Here is a 14996-nt window from a genome sequence, read left to right on the forward strand (position 1 = left end):
ATCTTAAAGGTCTCTTCCAATGAAAATTATTCTATTATTCTAGTCCATGACTAGCCTGGTACCTTTGTCATTTAAAAATATTACTTTTTCCATACCTGTCACCTTGTTGGACAGGTGCTTGTTATGTTCAACTGCTTGTAAAAGCTCAGCATGCTGGAAGTGCTTGCTGGGGCAGCATGACAGTTAAAACACACAGGTTACACATCTGGCCGTGGGACCACGAGGCTGTATTCCCAAATCTGCCTTTGGGGGAGAAGATCAGACCTTGTCCTGGCTTCTCCTCAGCCCTGTCCCACCTCCCCTGCCCGGCACCAGCCGTGCTCAGAGCTGCCTGGGGCTGCTGCTCCCCACTGGCCTCACACGTGGCAGGCTGAGGGACTGGAGCCTTGGCTGGAGGAAAGGCTCCTCCCTTCAGCCTGGGCTGGGGCAGCAGGGACTTCAGCTCCTCCTCTTCCTCAGGCCACAGCAGCTCTCAGAAGCAGGGTGACCTCTTGCTAGGGGCTTGGACCCCCCCACTAGAGGCTCTGGGACACCTCTCCCAGTCTTAACAGCTTGTGATGCTCCACTTGGTGCCTGTGAATGGAATGCACTTGCTCTGAACGGGGAGGAAGAGTGACTGAGCTCTCTGTTAAGGTGCTGGCTGGAAGTGGGAACATGTGGGCCCAGCCTCAGGAACTGAGATTTACACCAAAAAGCTGATACAAACCAGCAGCTCCAGGCCTTGGGCTCCAGCAGGAAGGCCCTTAGGAGCCTGCATGCATCACCAGGCAGCAGTGACTGCTGGGCCTCTCCTGCTCAGACCCCAGCAGCACTGCAGCCTGGCAGGACTGCCAACACCTATCATCTCCTCTGCCAGAAAAGCAACTGGCCACTTCAGGTCCATCAGGGCAAGAGCTTCAACACAGGCTCTCATTGCTGGGCAGTAAATGCAACAAATTCTTACAGTCCACATGATACCTCAGCTGCTTGATGCTGTTCAGCTGCAGGCAGCGTGTACAGGTCTGCCTTGTACACTGCCCGTGGGCAATGCTGGAGGCAAAACCAGAGTGAGCTCCATGCAGGTAAAACAGCTGCCAAAAGACAAGTCCAAAACCAGTGGAAGGGCATGGAAACTTATATGTGAGAGCTGAGGCAAGAAGGAGGAGCACAAAGCACAATTCTCTTTTATACCACAGAGACTGAGACCCACCTCCCCTCTGCCTCACAACAGCCTTCGCTGCCAGGCATAAGACACTGTGCAGGAAGATGCTTCCAGCCAAAATGTTGAAGTGCTTCTACTTCAGGCAGAAAACTGAAGCATTTATTGGCCCAGAGTAAAAGCCTCTCTACTGACCAACCATCCCTGCACCTTTTGGAAAGAGGCCTGGGTTGTTTTAGCCCTGCTCCAGTTTCACAGGCAAGAGCAAAGCGTGCACAAGAGAACAAATGGGATCCAGATCTCCCCCTCCTGTGAGTGCTTCTGTCATGAGGTTACAAGGTCCCAGTCATTCTTTCCCTCTCATCTGATCTTGTCCCCAGAGCGTGCAGATTAAGAGGCTCAAGTGGCCTCTTGAAGGCCAGAGTCCTGATCCTCCCCTGGGTTCACACCTGCTGCTGTGCGTGCCCTTACAGAGAGGGGAGGCTCTTCACACTTCTCATCAGGTTTTTTCTTAGTAGCACAAGCTGCTCAAATCCCAGGACAGCAGCTTGAGGTTCAAAGGTTCTTGGCTCTCTGCTGTATCAAACGAGGGTTTCTGTGCAGGCTCGTCCCTTGCGTGTTGGCTGAGATTCATCCACATGATCCAAACCCCCCGAATGCTGGGTGGGGATTGGAATGGAGAGACTGCAGCCCAAGTGTCCTCCAGCTTCTTTCTCTCTCCAAACTCTTCTTCCTTGTCCTCACTCTGATGAACTGAGTCCTGCAATCACACAGCTTCCCCAGACACTGAGTTCAGAGACTGCGAGTTCGTGGGAGCAGCTGCTTAGGCAGAAGAACCACTTGGATTAAATGCACCAAAGGAAAGTGGGAGTTCTAGCCTTACTTCAAAGCTGCATTAGAAAAATTTTCATTAAATTAGGTGTCCCCACCTGCTGTGAAATATTATTACAGTGCTTAATTTTCTCTTCACCATTTCTTTTGCTTTTTCTTCTTCTGAAGAGCTAAGCAAGTTGGGCTGGGGGCAGACCCGACTACCTCGAGGTGTGCTGGCAGTATCTACTGCAGGACTGGTATGAGAAGCTGGAAGGGGCCTGGCACGTGTCATTTTACTTCATTACCACTCCTTTCCCCCCCATCTCTCCTGCAGACACGTGCACACAGAGCCCTTTCCCACCAGCCCTCCTGAGCACTCAGGCGTGTGGCCTGCCGACTGCTCGGCCCAGTGTTGATGTCTCTGAGTGCTCTGTGTCCCCGCAGACAGGAGCAGCTCAGGGTGCTGCCCACCCTCACAGAGGCAGGGGGCACCTCTGCCTGGGTGACAGCCACCCTGCCAGGGGCAGACGTTCCCCACAGGGGCAGGCGTTCCCCAGCAATACACCAGCAGGCACTTCTACCCGAGCGTGGGCCGGGCGCCTGGTGTTCTCATGTGGCTCCAGAGGCTGAGGCAATGGACACGTGTCTCTGCTAATCCAGCCCTGGGGATCAGCCCCACCCCAGGAGCTCAAAGCACAGCCAAGCACCCTTCAGTTTCAGGCTCCAAATCTCAGAGGATCAGGCTACAATGACTAGCTCAGAGGCCTGTGATGCTGGAGATGGTCCTTGGCCAACCTGCGAGCTCCCACTGATGGAGAGCTGGGGGGGGAGGTCGTGGGAGCCTGGTTGCCAGGCCTGCTGCCAGCCAGGGCTGCAGATGTGATGCTTGCAGAGTGCATCAGCTCTGAAGGCAGCACTCATCTCCCTCCCTCTCCCTCCCTCTCCATCTGCTGAAGCTGGCTGGCAAAGGACAGAAAGAATTTAGCACTGTGCAAAGTCTGGCTCGCCAGAAAGGCAAGAGGCAAAATCCAGGCAGAAATAAAGGGTGATCAGTAATCATGCCTTTAATAGCTTTTAAATATATATATAATTTTTTTTAAATTCCAGGCAACTAAGATGTACATTTGTTGTGTGTACCTGACATTGGAAAAAACCACGAGCCCACGATCTGTCCCACTTCATCCCTGTTCTAAAACATATAAATTAAATATCAGCCACTGCAATATACAACAGTTTAATGAAGGAAAAAGTCTTTTTCTTTTTTTCACAATTCAGTGTCACCTTTTTGTCTGAAGCAACAGGTAGAGATTTAGCTAGATAACTGTTTTACAACAAATAGGAAAACTCAGAACTTGGGCTGTCCAGAAAAAGTCAAGAAATTTCCACTCCCCTCTCTCAAACTCCACTTCCTATTAAAGCATCAAAGTAACATTTTCATTTCCCTCTAGAAAAACTAAAGCCCCTCAAAACTCTTCAAACACCCCTGGGAAACACCGTTTGGACCACAGAGCTTATTAAACTTACTTAAAAACATTAAGAGTGCAACAATTTCCCCTTCTACAACTTCAGCACAGAACCTGAATTCACAGAGGGATAAAGAAGGATAGAAAACACCAGACTACAAGTAGCCTTTGGTGCCTGGGGCTGCTAAATGGCCTCCCATGTTTGATTTGGGTACCCTGAAATGCTCTCAGCTTTGGGAGGACCTGCAGACTTGAGGACCCCAGGGCATTCCATGGTTCAGGCTGAGGCCCCTGCAGCATCCCCTTGCTGAACTCAGCTCTACCCTGCCTTGCACAGCCAGGATTTGAATCCAGATGGGAGGAAGCTGAAGATCCTCATCTCACACTGATGCTGGGCCTCAGCACTTGGCATGATTCGTTCTGGCCACCACCCAATACTGCTCTCACTGAAACTGGGAATTCTTGCTGGTTTTAGCAGAGGCAGGATCACTTTATTAGTGATACCACATGGAGGGGAGCTGCTCCTGCCTCCTTCCCACTGAGGGGTACGTGGGCAACGTGTACCTGAGGCTCCTCCTCACCCCTCTGCTTGGAGCTGCTGGGAAGAGCCTGTGCTCTAGTGCAAGGCAGATCATGCCCAGGAAAATGGGAGGTGGGCAGAAACAGCTCATCTGGCTGATGGCTCCATCCACTCCCCAGCACTGAACCTCTGATCTGGGGGGCAAGAAAACTTAAAAGAGGAAAGAAGGTAAAAATAAAGCAAAAACATGCCCTTCAACTGCCTTTTCACCTCCCACTCTTTTGACTAAGGAACCATATCTGTAAGTGCAGCTAACTCCAGAGACAAATGTCCTCTTTCACAGTTGTGTGTGTGTGTGTGCAGCACTGGAACAAAGCCACAGCTACAGGTGCAAAGGAACAACGTTATGGTCCTCAGAAGACCTGTTCTGTGCACTCACCAACAGCCTGAGTTTGCTGATGAAGTGAAGCAAAGAGGTTCAATTCTTCTTGAGCGCAAAGGAAAATGCATCAAACCAGCTTCTATGACAGAGAGATCCTAAACTGAACATAAATAATTATAGTCTTGATTAAAAATAATATATTATTCTAGATCTTTGTGGGTTTTTTTTTAGTTTTCATGTAAAACCCCCTTATAGTCTTGACACCTAGGAACAAAGACAAGATAAAAACCAGGCACTTGCTGTGCCTTCTCAAGCACTATTGTGGTGTTTAAGGGACACAGAGGAACTTAACAAATGAGATTAATGCCTACAGTGGAAGACAAGAGGAGTTCTTCAAGCCGTTGGCTTTTTCAAGTCTCGGATTTGTTTAATCAGGTAGTTCTTTTCATCAGTGAACTGTTCATCATCCGTCCTCTCCTTCTGGAAATTGCTCAGAAACTCGATTAACTTGGGCTGGTTTTTCAACAGGATCTCCACAATAGGCTGTGTTTTGTTTGGACTGGCCACAAAAACCTAACGTGCAAACAAACCCAGGCACAGGGAGACACACACAGAGAGAGACAGAGAGAGGAACGTCAGTCACAGGATCACCGTCAGGGATTTGCCAGCAGATATTCTGCTGCCACACACCTTGTCCCAGGGCACAGACAGAGCATTACAAACATCTTCAACAGCAAACTGAAGCAAAGCTATGCCCGTGGGTGGTATCACTTGCCTTTAATTTTGCTCTCTGTTGATAAAAGCATTTGATTGTAACCCAGTTGCTGAGAGCCAGCTACCAATTCTCATCCTCTTCCCCATGCAAGACTTAAACGCACAGAAATGAATTATCAGGAGAACAGAAAAGCTTTGTGTCAGTGTCGATATCATTTCCATACTAAACCAGGCCTAAAATTAGACTTGCCAGCTTTGTTTTGGTTTGGAAAAATATGTCAGAGGCTCCACTTCCCTTGGCCTAATCCACTCATGGGAGGGTGGAAATTTCCAGCAGCAGGAGCAGGAGCGCCGTGGTGCCTCGCCGAGCAGAGGAGGGGGACAAGGCAGGGGGTGACACAGACACTCACCTGGCACAGCCAGCCCAGTGCTGGGGCCTTACTGCTCTTCTCAAACCAGAGTTTTTAAGGCTAAACCTAGCCATGCTCTGATATCTCCTCCTGGAATGCCTAAAGCTGTGGAGTTTTCCATCTCTGAGCATGCCCCCCAAGGCTGGGACGCTGCTGCTTTAATGTTTTCTCTGCCTTACGCCCCAGCTGAGGACAGGAAACTCAAGGCTGGTTGTAAAGGCCAGAGGTGACAGACCCTTCCCAGGGACCTCTGGATGCTGTGAAGATGCAGGCTCTGCAGAAGCCAGTCACGGGGTGGGGTGGTGGGAACAGATGCAGAGCACACCCCCGGGCACCCCGGGAGGAGCTCCCACGTCTGCCTCGCACCGAGGCTACCGAGGCTGCTCAGCAGAACCCCACAGAAATAACTCCAGCTGTTCTCTACCCAACGAGACAAAATTAAGGATGGACAGGGCTGGAAAACATCCAGTTTCCCTCCAAGCCTGCTCAAACCAGATGGAAAACAAACCTCAGCTGGCAGCAGAGTGGCAGGTTGTGCGGCCAAGCGCAGGCGGCACCACCACCTGCCCGCCCCAGAGCTGCTCCTCCAGACCTGAGGCTCCTCTGCAGGTTCACTGATCTCTGCTGAGACTGTGCCCACATGAAAACCTGAGGAGGAACATGCCACGTTGATCTGGGGGGCTGCACTGCCACCCCTTGTCCCCAGGAACAGCAGCTGGGACAGGATTCAGAGCAGCCCCACTGTCACCTCTGTACCCCGAATAGGGCTTGCCACACATCAGCAGTGCCACACTACAGGACTCCTGCCCAGATGGGAAGGGAAGGCTATTTTTTTTAGTCCATAAAGGTGAGGCAAAGCATTTAAACTTAAAACCTGGCAACCTAATACCATAAAAGCCCTAATCCCTCCCTGTGCTTTTGTCTCTTCTGGATCCCTCCTCCTCGGGTCGCTCCTAGGAGCCCCTGCATGGAGGTAGTTTTCCCTCTGCTCTGAGGGAAGAGCTGCAACCCCTTCCATGCTGGGTGAATGCTCCCAGGCTCCAGCTCTCACAATGACCTAGTGGCCAGACCACGGTCCCTGTGATGGTCTAGCATCCACAGTCATCCTGGCACAGGCCTCCACATCATCCTTCTCCAATCACCCTGAGCTACGATCTCAAATGATTTCTTTTTATGCCTTCCTGCCACCTCAAACTTCTCAGGAGTAGCCCCAACAGCCCCAACTCCCAAGGATCCCTTCAGAGCAGCCACTCCAAAGTAAGGGCTTTCCTGCATGATACTCTGTCAAGGTTTAGGGCCAGGGCTGCCCACTAGACCTGTGACAGACACTCTGTTATCCCCTCTCCTGTCCCAAACAGCAGAGAAAGGGAATAAGGGAGAGAGACTTATGGATTAGAAAAGAAAATGAATGCAGCTTTAACAAAAATTGGCACCTTTAAGTACCCTGGCAGGACCCCTGTTTTCAGAAATAATCTGATTACAGTGCAAATGGGAGCCATTAAAGAAGGCCTGACCCTGAAGTGCTGAACACCATCCTCCAATGAGTATTAGGCCTTCTTATAAAAACAGGTGAAGGCTGAGTCTCCAAATGAAGAAATCCAAATCATTCTTCTTGTAAAAGCCACCTGGTCTGCCAACAGAACTGGAAGGTTCTCACAGTGAACCTAGTGCATACCAGCATTTTATATTGAGCCTACAACAGGTATTACCATAGCAAATAATTCAAGAGCTTAGTTTAATAGAAGACATCACATCCTGTTTATCTTCCTGCTCCATTATTTATACATTCTAATCTTCCCCTTGCAAAACCATCGAACTGAACATTCAAAGATCATCTTGACTGCCAGTCCTGCTCAGTGTCAACAGGGACTCATGAAGAGAGAATGTTAAAGGACCAGAAAATTCCTGAAATGTTATTCAATGCTTTGGCTAAGCAAACAAAATCAGTTTTGCCAGGATCACAAAGCCCAGGCTGAGGACCACCATGAGACTTTACTTCTCTAAGAGGCCCCTTTCATTCTGAATTCTGTGTTGTCATAGAGGAAGAGAGAAATCCCTGAAAACAGAATCATTAACAACAATATCTGGAACAGTTCTACTAAAATGAAGTTTAACTGAAACTAAAATATTTCACAGAGAACTTTGTTTCATCTATAGTTTTATCATGAAAGGTTGTGTGTTCTGGAACACTGAATTCAGGTAGATAAAAGAGACAGAGACCCAAAGTAAAGAGAGGGCTCATATTAAAAGTCCAACTCTAAAAAAGGCCATTTCAGCACAGTTCAATTTTGTGAATATTTGCAAAAGGTCTGAAACAAAAATTGACTAAAGTTGCCCAAAGTGGAACTGTTCCTCTCCATGAAAAGTCACACACTGTATTTCTTCAAACAAACACCCAAATCACTTGATTAGAGAACCTGACCTTGTTTCCTTACAATTAATAACCAGGCATCACCACCCTCTGGGACTACAGCAGAGTAAAAGTGATTACAGAGGCTGGATGCCCTGGATTGGGTATTTTAACCCTGGATTGGGGATTTTAAGACTTACTCTGGGGTCATGCACAACTTTACTGTGTCAGGTGGCTGCAGCTTCACACAAGAGGAAGCTGTCAGCTCAGTCAAACTGTGTGAGACTGTTTGCAGAGCAAGCTGCAGAAGGTGGCTCTGTAATGTGCACAGAAGAGAATGGAAAAATGAAACTAAGGTCACAAAACACAGTGTACTCGTTCTATTTTTAGATCTAAACAGTAAAATATATCTTGCTAAATGTCTGCTTAAGAAGAAGAAAGTTGCATAATCCCAATTCAGCACTACGGGGTGTTTTCCTCAGTCTTTTTATGTTAAAGCTGAGAGATCTTGTTATTAGCCTTTATTTGTAAATATTCAAGGTCCAAGGAATACCTGCACCACATTCTTGTACATCTGGAGGATTTGGTCTCCCCTACAGGCAAACTCTAAGCAGGCTCCACTAATAACTGTCACAAATCCACCAGAGGAGCTGCAGAGCCCTTCCCAATATTTGGTCATCAAAGTGTATGCTCAAGGCTGAGACCTCTCCCCTGAAACCAATGCAGGGAGGAGCTGGTGACCCCCAAAGCCCACAGGTCTAGGTGACCCAACTGGATTATTTATGGAGGAGAAGGAATGGGTGAGGTGTGTTAGTTTTTCCTGAGGATTAAATACAGGCTGATTCTCATGCATATATTGTGTGGGACAACTAGCTTTACAAAGCAGCCACAGGCCTTTAGGATGGTGCCACAAGGCAGAAGCTCCATTTCAGCCAGGCAAAAGGATGAGAAAGAGCTGGAGCTAGGAGGAAGATGAAGCATCCCCTCAGTGGAGAACAGGAGGCACTGCAAGTAGGTGTTCTGCCTTCAATTTCCCACCCAAAGCATCTTGGATGAGCGAGATGTTCTCAGAGCTTGAAGTGGTACTTGCATTTTCAGCCACAAAATGTTCCTGTAGAACATTTTTGCACTCGAGGTGCTCATAATTTTCATCTCTATCTTGCAGTCCTGAAACTTCAATAACCAGAAATTACCTCAGGGAAGCAGGAGTCCTATGTCTTTTTCTGGGTCAGATGAGAGTGTTGGAAATTGGATGCTTACAAAACAAGCACTTTTTCATTTCAGCTGTGTCTAACTGGTGAAACATCTAAAGCAGGTAATTTAAACCCAAATCTTTTGGCAGCTCAGACAGAGCAGCAAGTATCCACTTCTCAGCAGACCTTTGATTTCCAACCAGTGTGGTTAGTCTACTGTAATTTCAACCAGGAATTTTGCAAGCACAATTTAAAAATGCAGGCAGAGTTTAAAACTGATGAGATTAAAAGCTGAGGACAAGATCCCTCTCCCAGTTACATTTGCATGGAATTATTGCAGCTGACAAGAGAACATACTTAAAAATTTGGCATTTATTCACAGAGGCTAAGAGAGCCCAATCCTCTGATCTCTTTCCTCCACAGGCAGCTCAAAGGCTGCAAATGTTTGGAATCTGACTGCTCTCTTATCTTGGAGCCACATACCTCCTGATAAGGAGAAGGAGTAGAGGTTACTCACAGTGGCTCAGCTGACTATGGAGGAAGTCAGTTCAGGGAACACTTTACCAAGCTGCTTATTTCAGGAAGGGCAATTTTTTTTGTTTTCTTAAATCCTCCTTTAAACCTTTTTTTTTTTTATTTTTAAATGAAAATCTTTTTGGGGAAGCTGCACACTCTCTAGGCCTCCACACTGAAGATCTGGAAGCTTTTTTCTAAATCCAAAATGGCAGAAGTACAAAACTCAACAAGTCACCCTGAATTTGTGGAAGGTGAGGTCACCTTTCTTCCAATAGCATTATGATATGACCTGGTATCTTTCTTAACCACATTGGGGAAGGATATCCTTACAACATTCCTCTCCTTAAAAACATGAACAACTCTATTTACATAGTTTGAAATGAATGTATTCATTCCCAAGTAGATGTATTTTTGCACAGTAACAATCCAACTCACCCTCTGTCACAGAGCAGAGAACTCTTTCAATAAGAAAATGGTAAACTTTTCACTTATTAACATTAATCATTATTTTTTTTAACAAAAAGGGACATTGTTTGGGTCTGGTAATTGTTTAAGACTGCATTAATGATCACTGCAAAAGGAAGGAAGGATTAAACTCATTTCAGGCTCAGATTTACCAAGCCATTTTAATAACTTTAAAAGCAAATTGTGTTCACCCTAATGCACAGTGTCAGGACCATCCACTTTTAGTCTTGATGTAGAGTTTTAAGATTTTTTCTTTCTACCTTTACCCAGAATCACATGGTAAACTGACCTAGGAGCTGGGGAAGGTACCCTGGATACTACACAGTGTATTCTGTTACTTGTCCCATCCACCTCATTGCTACTTGACTGACGACCCTCAGCCCAAATTAAAATTATGCTGCTTTAGATCTCACCTGAAGGAAAGCAAAGATAAACCAGAAGCTGAGTTATGATAAAGTTTTCAATTAAGACATTCCCAAGTGCTTGAAGTGTAATCCTCAACCTTTGCCTTAATTTTCTGGGCTTTCTCTTGCCTACTTTGAAAGATGATTTTATGAGGAGAAGGGAAAGTCTGCCACCTCTGCAGCTCATACCAGCTTACCTTGAACACATGGAATGCTTCAAACTGAATGTTGGGGCTTTTATCTCGCAGCAAGTTCATCATCAGCTTCAGGTTTTCTGTTTTGCTGATGTATTTTGTCATGATGGCAAAGTTGTGTCGGTCTAGAATCAATTCACCCAGCAGCTATAGAGACAATTACAAAGAAACCCCTTTATCTTTCATTTCACCACATGGTTTTTGAAGATGAAGGAAGCTGCAACATATTTGAACACCTGCCTAAGAGGTTTCATTGTCACTACCTTTAAAAAACAGAAAGCTGATTAGACTTGTTACCATGCAGCTAGTTACCTAATGCCCAGTAATGCTCATCTTCTGAACACTGCAGAGAGGGATCCCACAGACTGGCCATAGGAACAGCCCAGTTTTTCACCAGAGATCCAGGAAAGACAGTGAACTCTTGTGCTTTAAGAGCATCCCACTTTTTGTTAGAAAGCACCTGGCTGCTTCTTTGCTGTACATGCATCTTGATATCATGTTTCACCAGAGATCCATGAAAGACACAGCCAACCCTTGTCTTTTAAGAGCATCCCACTTATTTATTTTTGTTAGAAAGCACCTGGCTGCTCCTTTGCTGTACATGCATCTTGATATCATAGAATCATAGAATCCTCTAGGTTGGAAGGGACCTCCAAGATCATCAAGTCCAACCATTGAGCCATTAGGGCTCTAAAGTCCTCTGCTAAAACAGATCAGAATCTGTCAGGGTTGGAAGGGACCCCAAGGATCCTGCATAACGTGGAGGTTGGATTTAGAAGGAAAGTGCTGAGAGACTTGACTTTACCTTCAAAGATTGTCTCTTCGTTACGTAATTCTCAGAATGAAGGAGTTTTTCATAGTCCTCAAAGACCTAGAATAACAAGGAGACACAAATGCATCCACTTCCAACTCAAGTCCATCCTTCCTCCTCCCAGTCCTTCCCACCCCAGAGGAGCAGCAGAGCCCACAGCAGTGTCACCCTCTGACACCTGAGTACAATGCTGGGCCCAGCTCCCATGGCCTTTCTTCCTGGCAGGTCATCACTCAGTGAATTAATGCCCAGGGATGCTCCTCTTCCAAATACTGCAGAAGGGGATACCACATATGGACTGGATGCAACAGGAGCTGGTGTGAGCCAACTGGGACAAAAGTAAGGCAGTGCCTACAGCCTTCTCCTACAGGAGAGTGAATCCAACACCAGGACACATGGACCCAGTGTGTAATGTCCACTCACTCCTGTCATGGGCATGACTTGCTGTGTGATTAGTACAACACCCCAGCTTGGGGACAGTGCATCCCACCCTGGTGTAAGCCAGAACCTCCTTTGGTGAGGTGCCACCTCAGCTGCCTTCAGCACCCTCACTCATCACAGCCACTTGCCCAACGAGGGTCTCTAGGAGCCAAGCTGGCTTTTGCAGGACTGGGCCAAGAGAATCTTGTCATAAAGAAGAGGAGGCTTTGGTATGTTCAAACCATTTACCAAACAGGCAAAAAAAAAACCAACACTGCTGTCCAGAATCATAAATAAAAAATGCTCACTTCCACAATCTATACTGTACTTAAAAATTTTAAATGTTAAATAAATGTAGTGCAGTGCTTCAGTATTAAGAGAAAAGATTAGCAGAGACACTAATTTTGCTCCAACTAAGCTGCATTTGTGACTCAGTATAATGAGCCTGATCTTTATTTGACCTTCTTGGTAACTCTAGAATGAAATAGTTTTCAGCCTTTTCACTTTGGCAATAAAATAAAGAATCTCTCAGGTAACATGAAAACATAACCCATAGTTTAATTCCATGATCAGTATCAGTCCAATCTTAGGTGATTGTGATGGAATTTTTCTGACTCAGATTTGGTTCAAAACTGAGACAAAAAAATCAAACTGAAAAATAGAAGCTAGCCAAGGGACTAATTGCCTCAAGCATGGTTAAGAGGAACACTCACACCTCAGTCCCCCTTTTAGCTACATGTCACTTCCAGGAATGCTAAATCTTCCAGTAACTCTTCTCCTCTGTCCCAAAGTATTACAGATAACACTGGTGGGGCTCTATCAGTGCTGGAATAGCACAAAAATGTTTAAAAATCTGCACATTTTTTTTTCCCCCATGATCCTTTTATATACAAAGTTTACAGTTCCATTCCTGTGTGGGGAGACACAATGCACAGAGGGAGGAACAAAACTGGTACATTTTTTCCAGCTAAATACAAACAGATTTTGGAAGAATTCTAGCATTTAGACTTACCACATCATAATTTTGTTCCAGAAATTCTGCTACCAACAATTTGTGTCGTGTTAGCAGGTCCTGGGGAAGAACAGAGGAAGGTTACTTCAGAGAGTGTGTTCATTTGACTGTCCCCTGATTCTCAGATGTGTTTCAGCATTTTTTACCAGATCATCTTTTAGAAGGTAATTACAACACCATTTCTATAGACAGCATTTAAAAACAACACTCTACTGTGTGTTTAGTAAGATTTTAAGAACCAAGTTAATATTAACAGGGTCAATATAAAACTATTCTAACACTCTTCCTTTATACTCCTTTTCCCTTCCACTTTTTCTTATGGTCATCAGTCACAGCACACCATACTTAAAATAATTGAGAAAAAGGAAGAAAGTAAATGAACCCTTCATGGAGGGATCAGCTATGGTCCCCTCATGCTAAGCTAGATCAACTGCTATTGCTCATCTCCAAGAATACAACAAGCAAGACTCAAATTCATCATTGTATATGTAAATTTATTTATTTAAAACCTAGAGGTTAGGCACCAATCTAAGGTAACCATCCAGGCTCCCTTCACAGCCACTCCCTCCCCAGCAAGGGGTCTCAGGTAGGTGGGATGAATACCTCCTGCAGCTCTTCTTCTGCCCAAGGTGGGCTTACTGAGACAAGCAGAGCAGCCCTTTTAGACAGTTGGATGGGATGCCTCCCCTGCTAAAAGGACAACTAAGTCAAATTCAGATTAAACCAACCTCTCCCACAAAAGGAAATGCTGATGCTCAGGGACAGAGATGCAAATGTTCAGCTCCAGAAGAAATCAGATGTCTTTACTGAATGAATAGCTATGAAATGAAGTGGCCAGTTTGAGACATTTAATTTTTATCTTATTGCCTCTTTTAAAACACAACACTGATCACAATCAATGCCTGATGAAGTCCATTCAAGTCAATGAACTTCTGCAGTGAATCACTTTCTGCTATCCTTCTCACCATCCTGTCCTCTGTTTCCTTGCCCCCAGTCAGAGACTGAAGCTGATGAGCAGCTGAAGCAGATGCATAGACACATCCTCTGCTGCATCACAAATGAAAGAATCCCTTTCCATACTAATCCTTTAATTTGTCTTTACCATCAGTTATCAGAGAAAAGCAGAGTGCTATAAAATCCAGCCCAGGTTTTTAATGCATTCCTTTATTTAGCAGGGCTGCAGTGATAGCAGCTTAAAAGGCTGAGTGCAACAAATGTCATCCACAAGCTCTTATGCAGGGCACTTAGGAGGCAAGGACAACATTTTTCAATAGGGGGCACAAATGGAATATAATCCAAAAGGAGTTTTTCATAGAGAGTGTGGAGCAGCAGTGTTCACTCAGCCCTCCCTCCAGTCGCTGCTGGTACCTTCCACAGCCAACTGTCTCTCTGCATTTTTAGCAGCTCTGTTTCCTCTCTGCTGTGCACCTGGGTGAATTTCATTAAGTCCATCTCCAGATCATCAAAAATTCCAGTAGTTCCCTGCTATAAATATCCTCAATTCTTCAATGCACATTTAATTAGCCCTCCTCTGGTGCCTAGACTGTCCAAGATTTTCAGCTCTGAACCAGACACCCTGGTGGCAACACTACAGACCCAGCATGGGGGAAAGAGAACTGAAAACATGAGTTCAGTAATCCAGTCAGTGAGCAATCACAGCACTTATTTTTACAGTATTAAAAATGAGGTAGCTCCATATTTAATGATTCCATCTCTTCCACATCACTTCTTGCTGTTTCAGCTTTTCAGAGTAACAAGCAAGCAGGAGATGAGATGAACAGCTGCCTTATTTCCAGAACTGACCATGCATCAGGTCAGGCAACTTAAAATAAGAGAGAATTTTAAAAAAAAAGTGGTCTACAGATTTGCCCCAAGCATTTTAGAAGGTGGTTTCTGCCCGATGCCCGAGGATGAACTTCCCTCATACTCCTCTCTTTCCAGTGCACGTGAGGATGTAGAATCCTATTTTTAAATCCTGCTAAAAATACACTGAGATCACAGGGGCCAGAAGTAAGTTCTGCAGCTGTAGAACAACATCAATGCCTCCTTTCTGGGGAGAGTTGAAGCAGCCTGCAGTCCCTGCCACAGCTTAACTGACCCATGTCCTCACCCTGCCTCCTGGCTGGGCTGGATGCCTGTCACCAAGCACACACTCTGCTGTCCTGTTCAAAGCAGGACCTGGGGAAAAGAA

At 45.9% G+C, this 14996-nt stretch overlaps 1 protein-coding gene across 1 annotated transcript in view; it reads right to left on the minus strand.

The window, feature by feature from the left end:
- Positions 1 to 4287: 4287 nt before the first annotated feature.
- Positions 4288 to 14996, minus strand: part of CAB39L (calcium binding protein 39-like) — a 32629-nt gene continuing 21920 nt past the window's right edge. Inside the window, exons 5-8 of the mRNA XM_008941717.1 lie at positions 12806 to 12865; positions 11368 to 11433; positions 10566 to 10709; positions 4288 to 4889 (exon numbers count right to left, since the gene is read on the minus strand). Of these exons, the coding sequence (XP_008939965.1) occupies positions 4710 to 4889; positions 10566 to 10709; positions 11368 to 11433; positions 12806 to 12865 (450 nt within the window). The 3' untranslated portion in view covers positions 4288 to 4709. The remainder of the gene's footprint in view (positions 4890 to 10565; positions 10710 to 11367; positions 11434 to 12805; positions 12866 to 14996) is intronic.

Source organism: Merops nubicus, unplaced genomic scaffold, assembly GCF_000691845.1.
Source record: "Merops nubicus isolate BGI_N331 unplaced genomic scaffold, ASM69184v1 scaffold9956, whole genome shotgun sequence".
Lineage (NCBI taxonomy): Eukaryota > Metazoa > Chordata > Aves > Coraciiformes > Meropidae > Merops > Merops nubicus.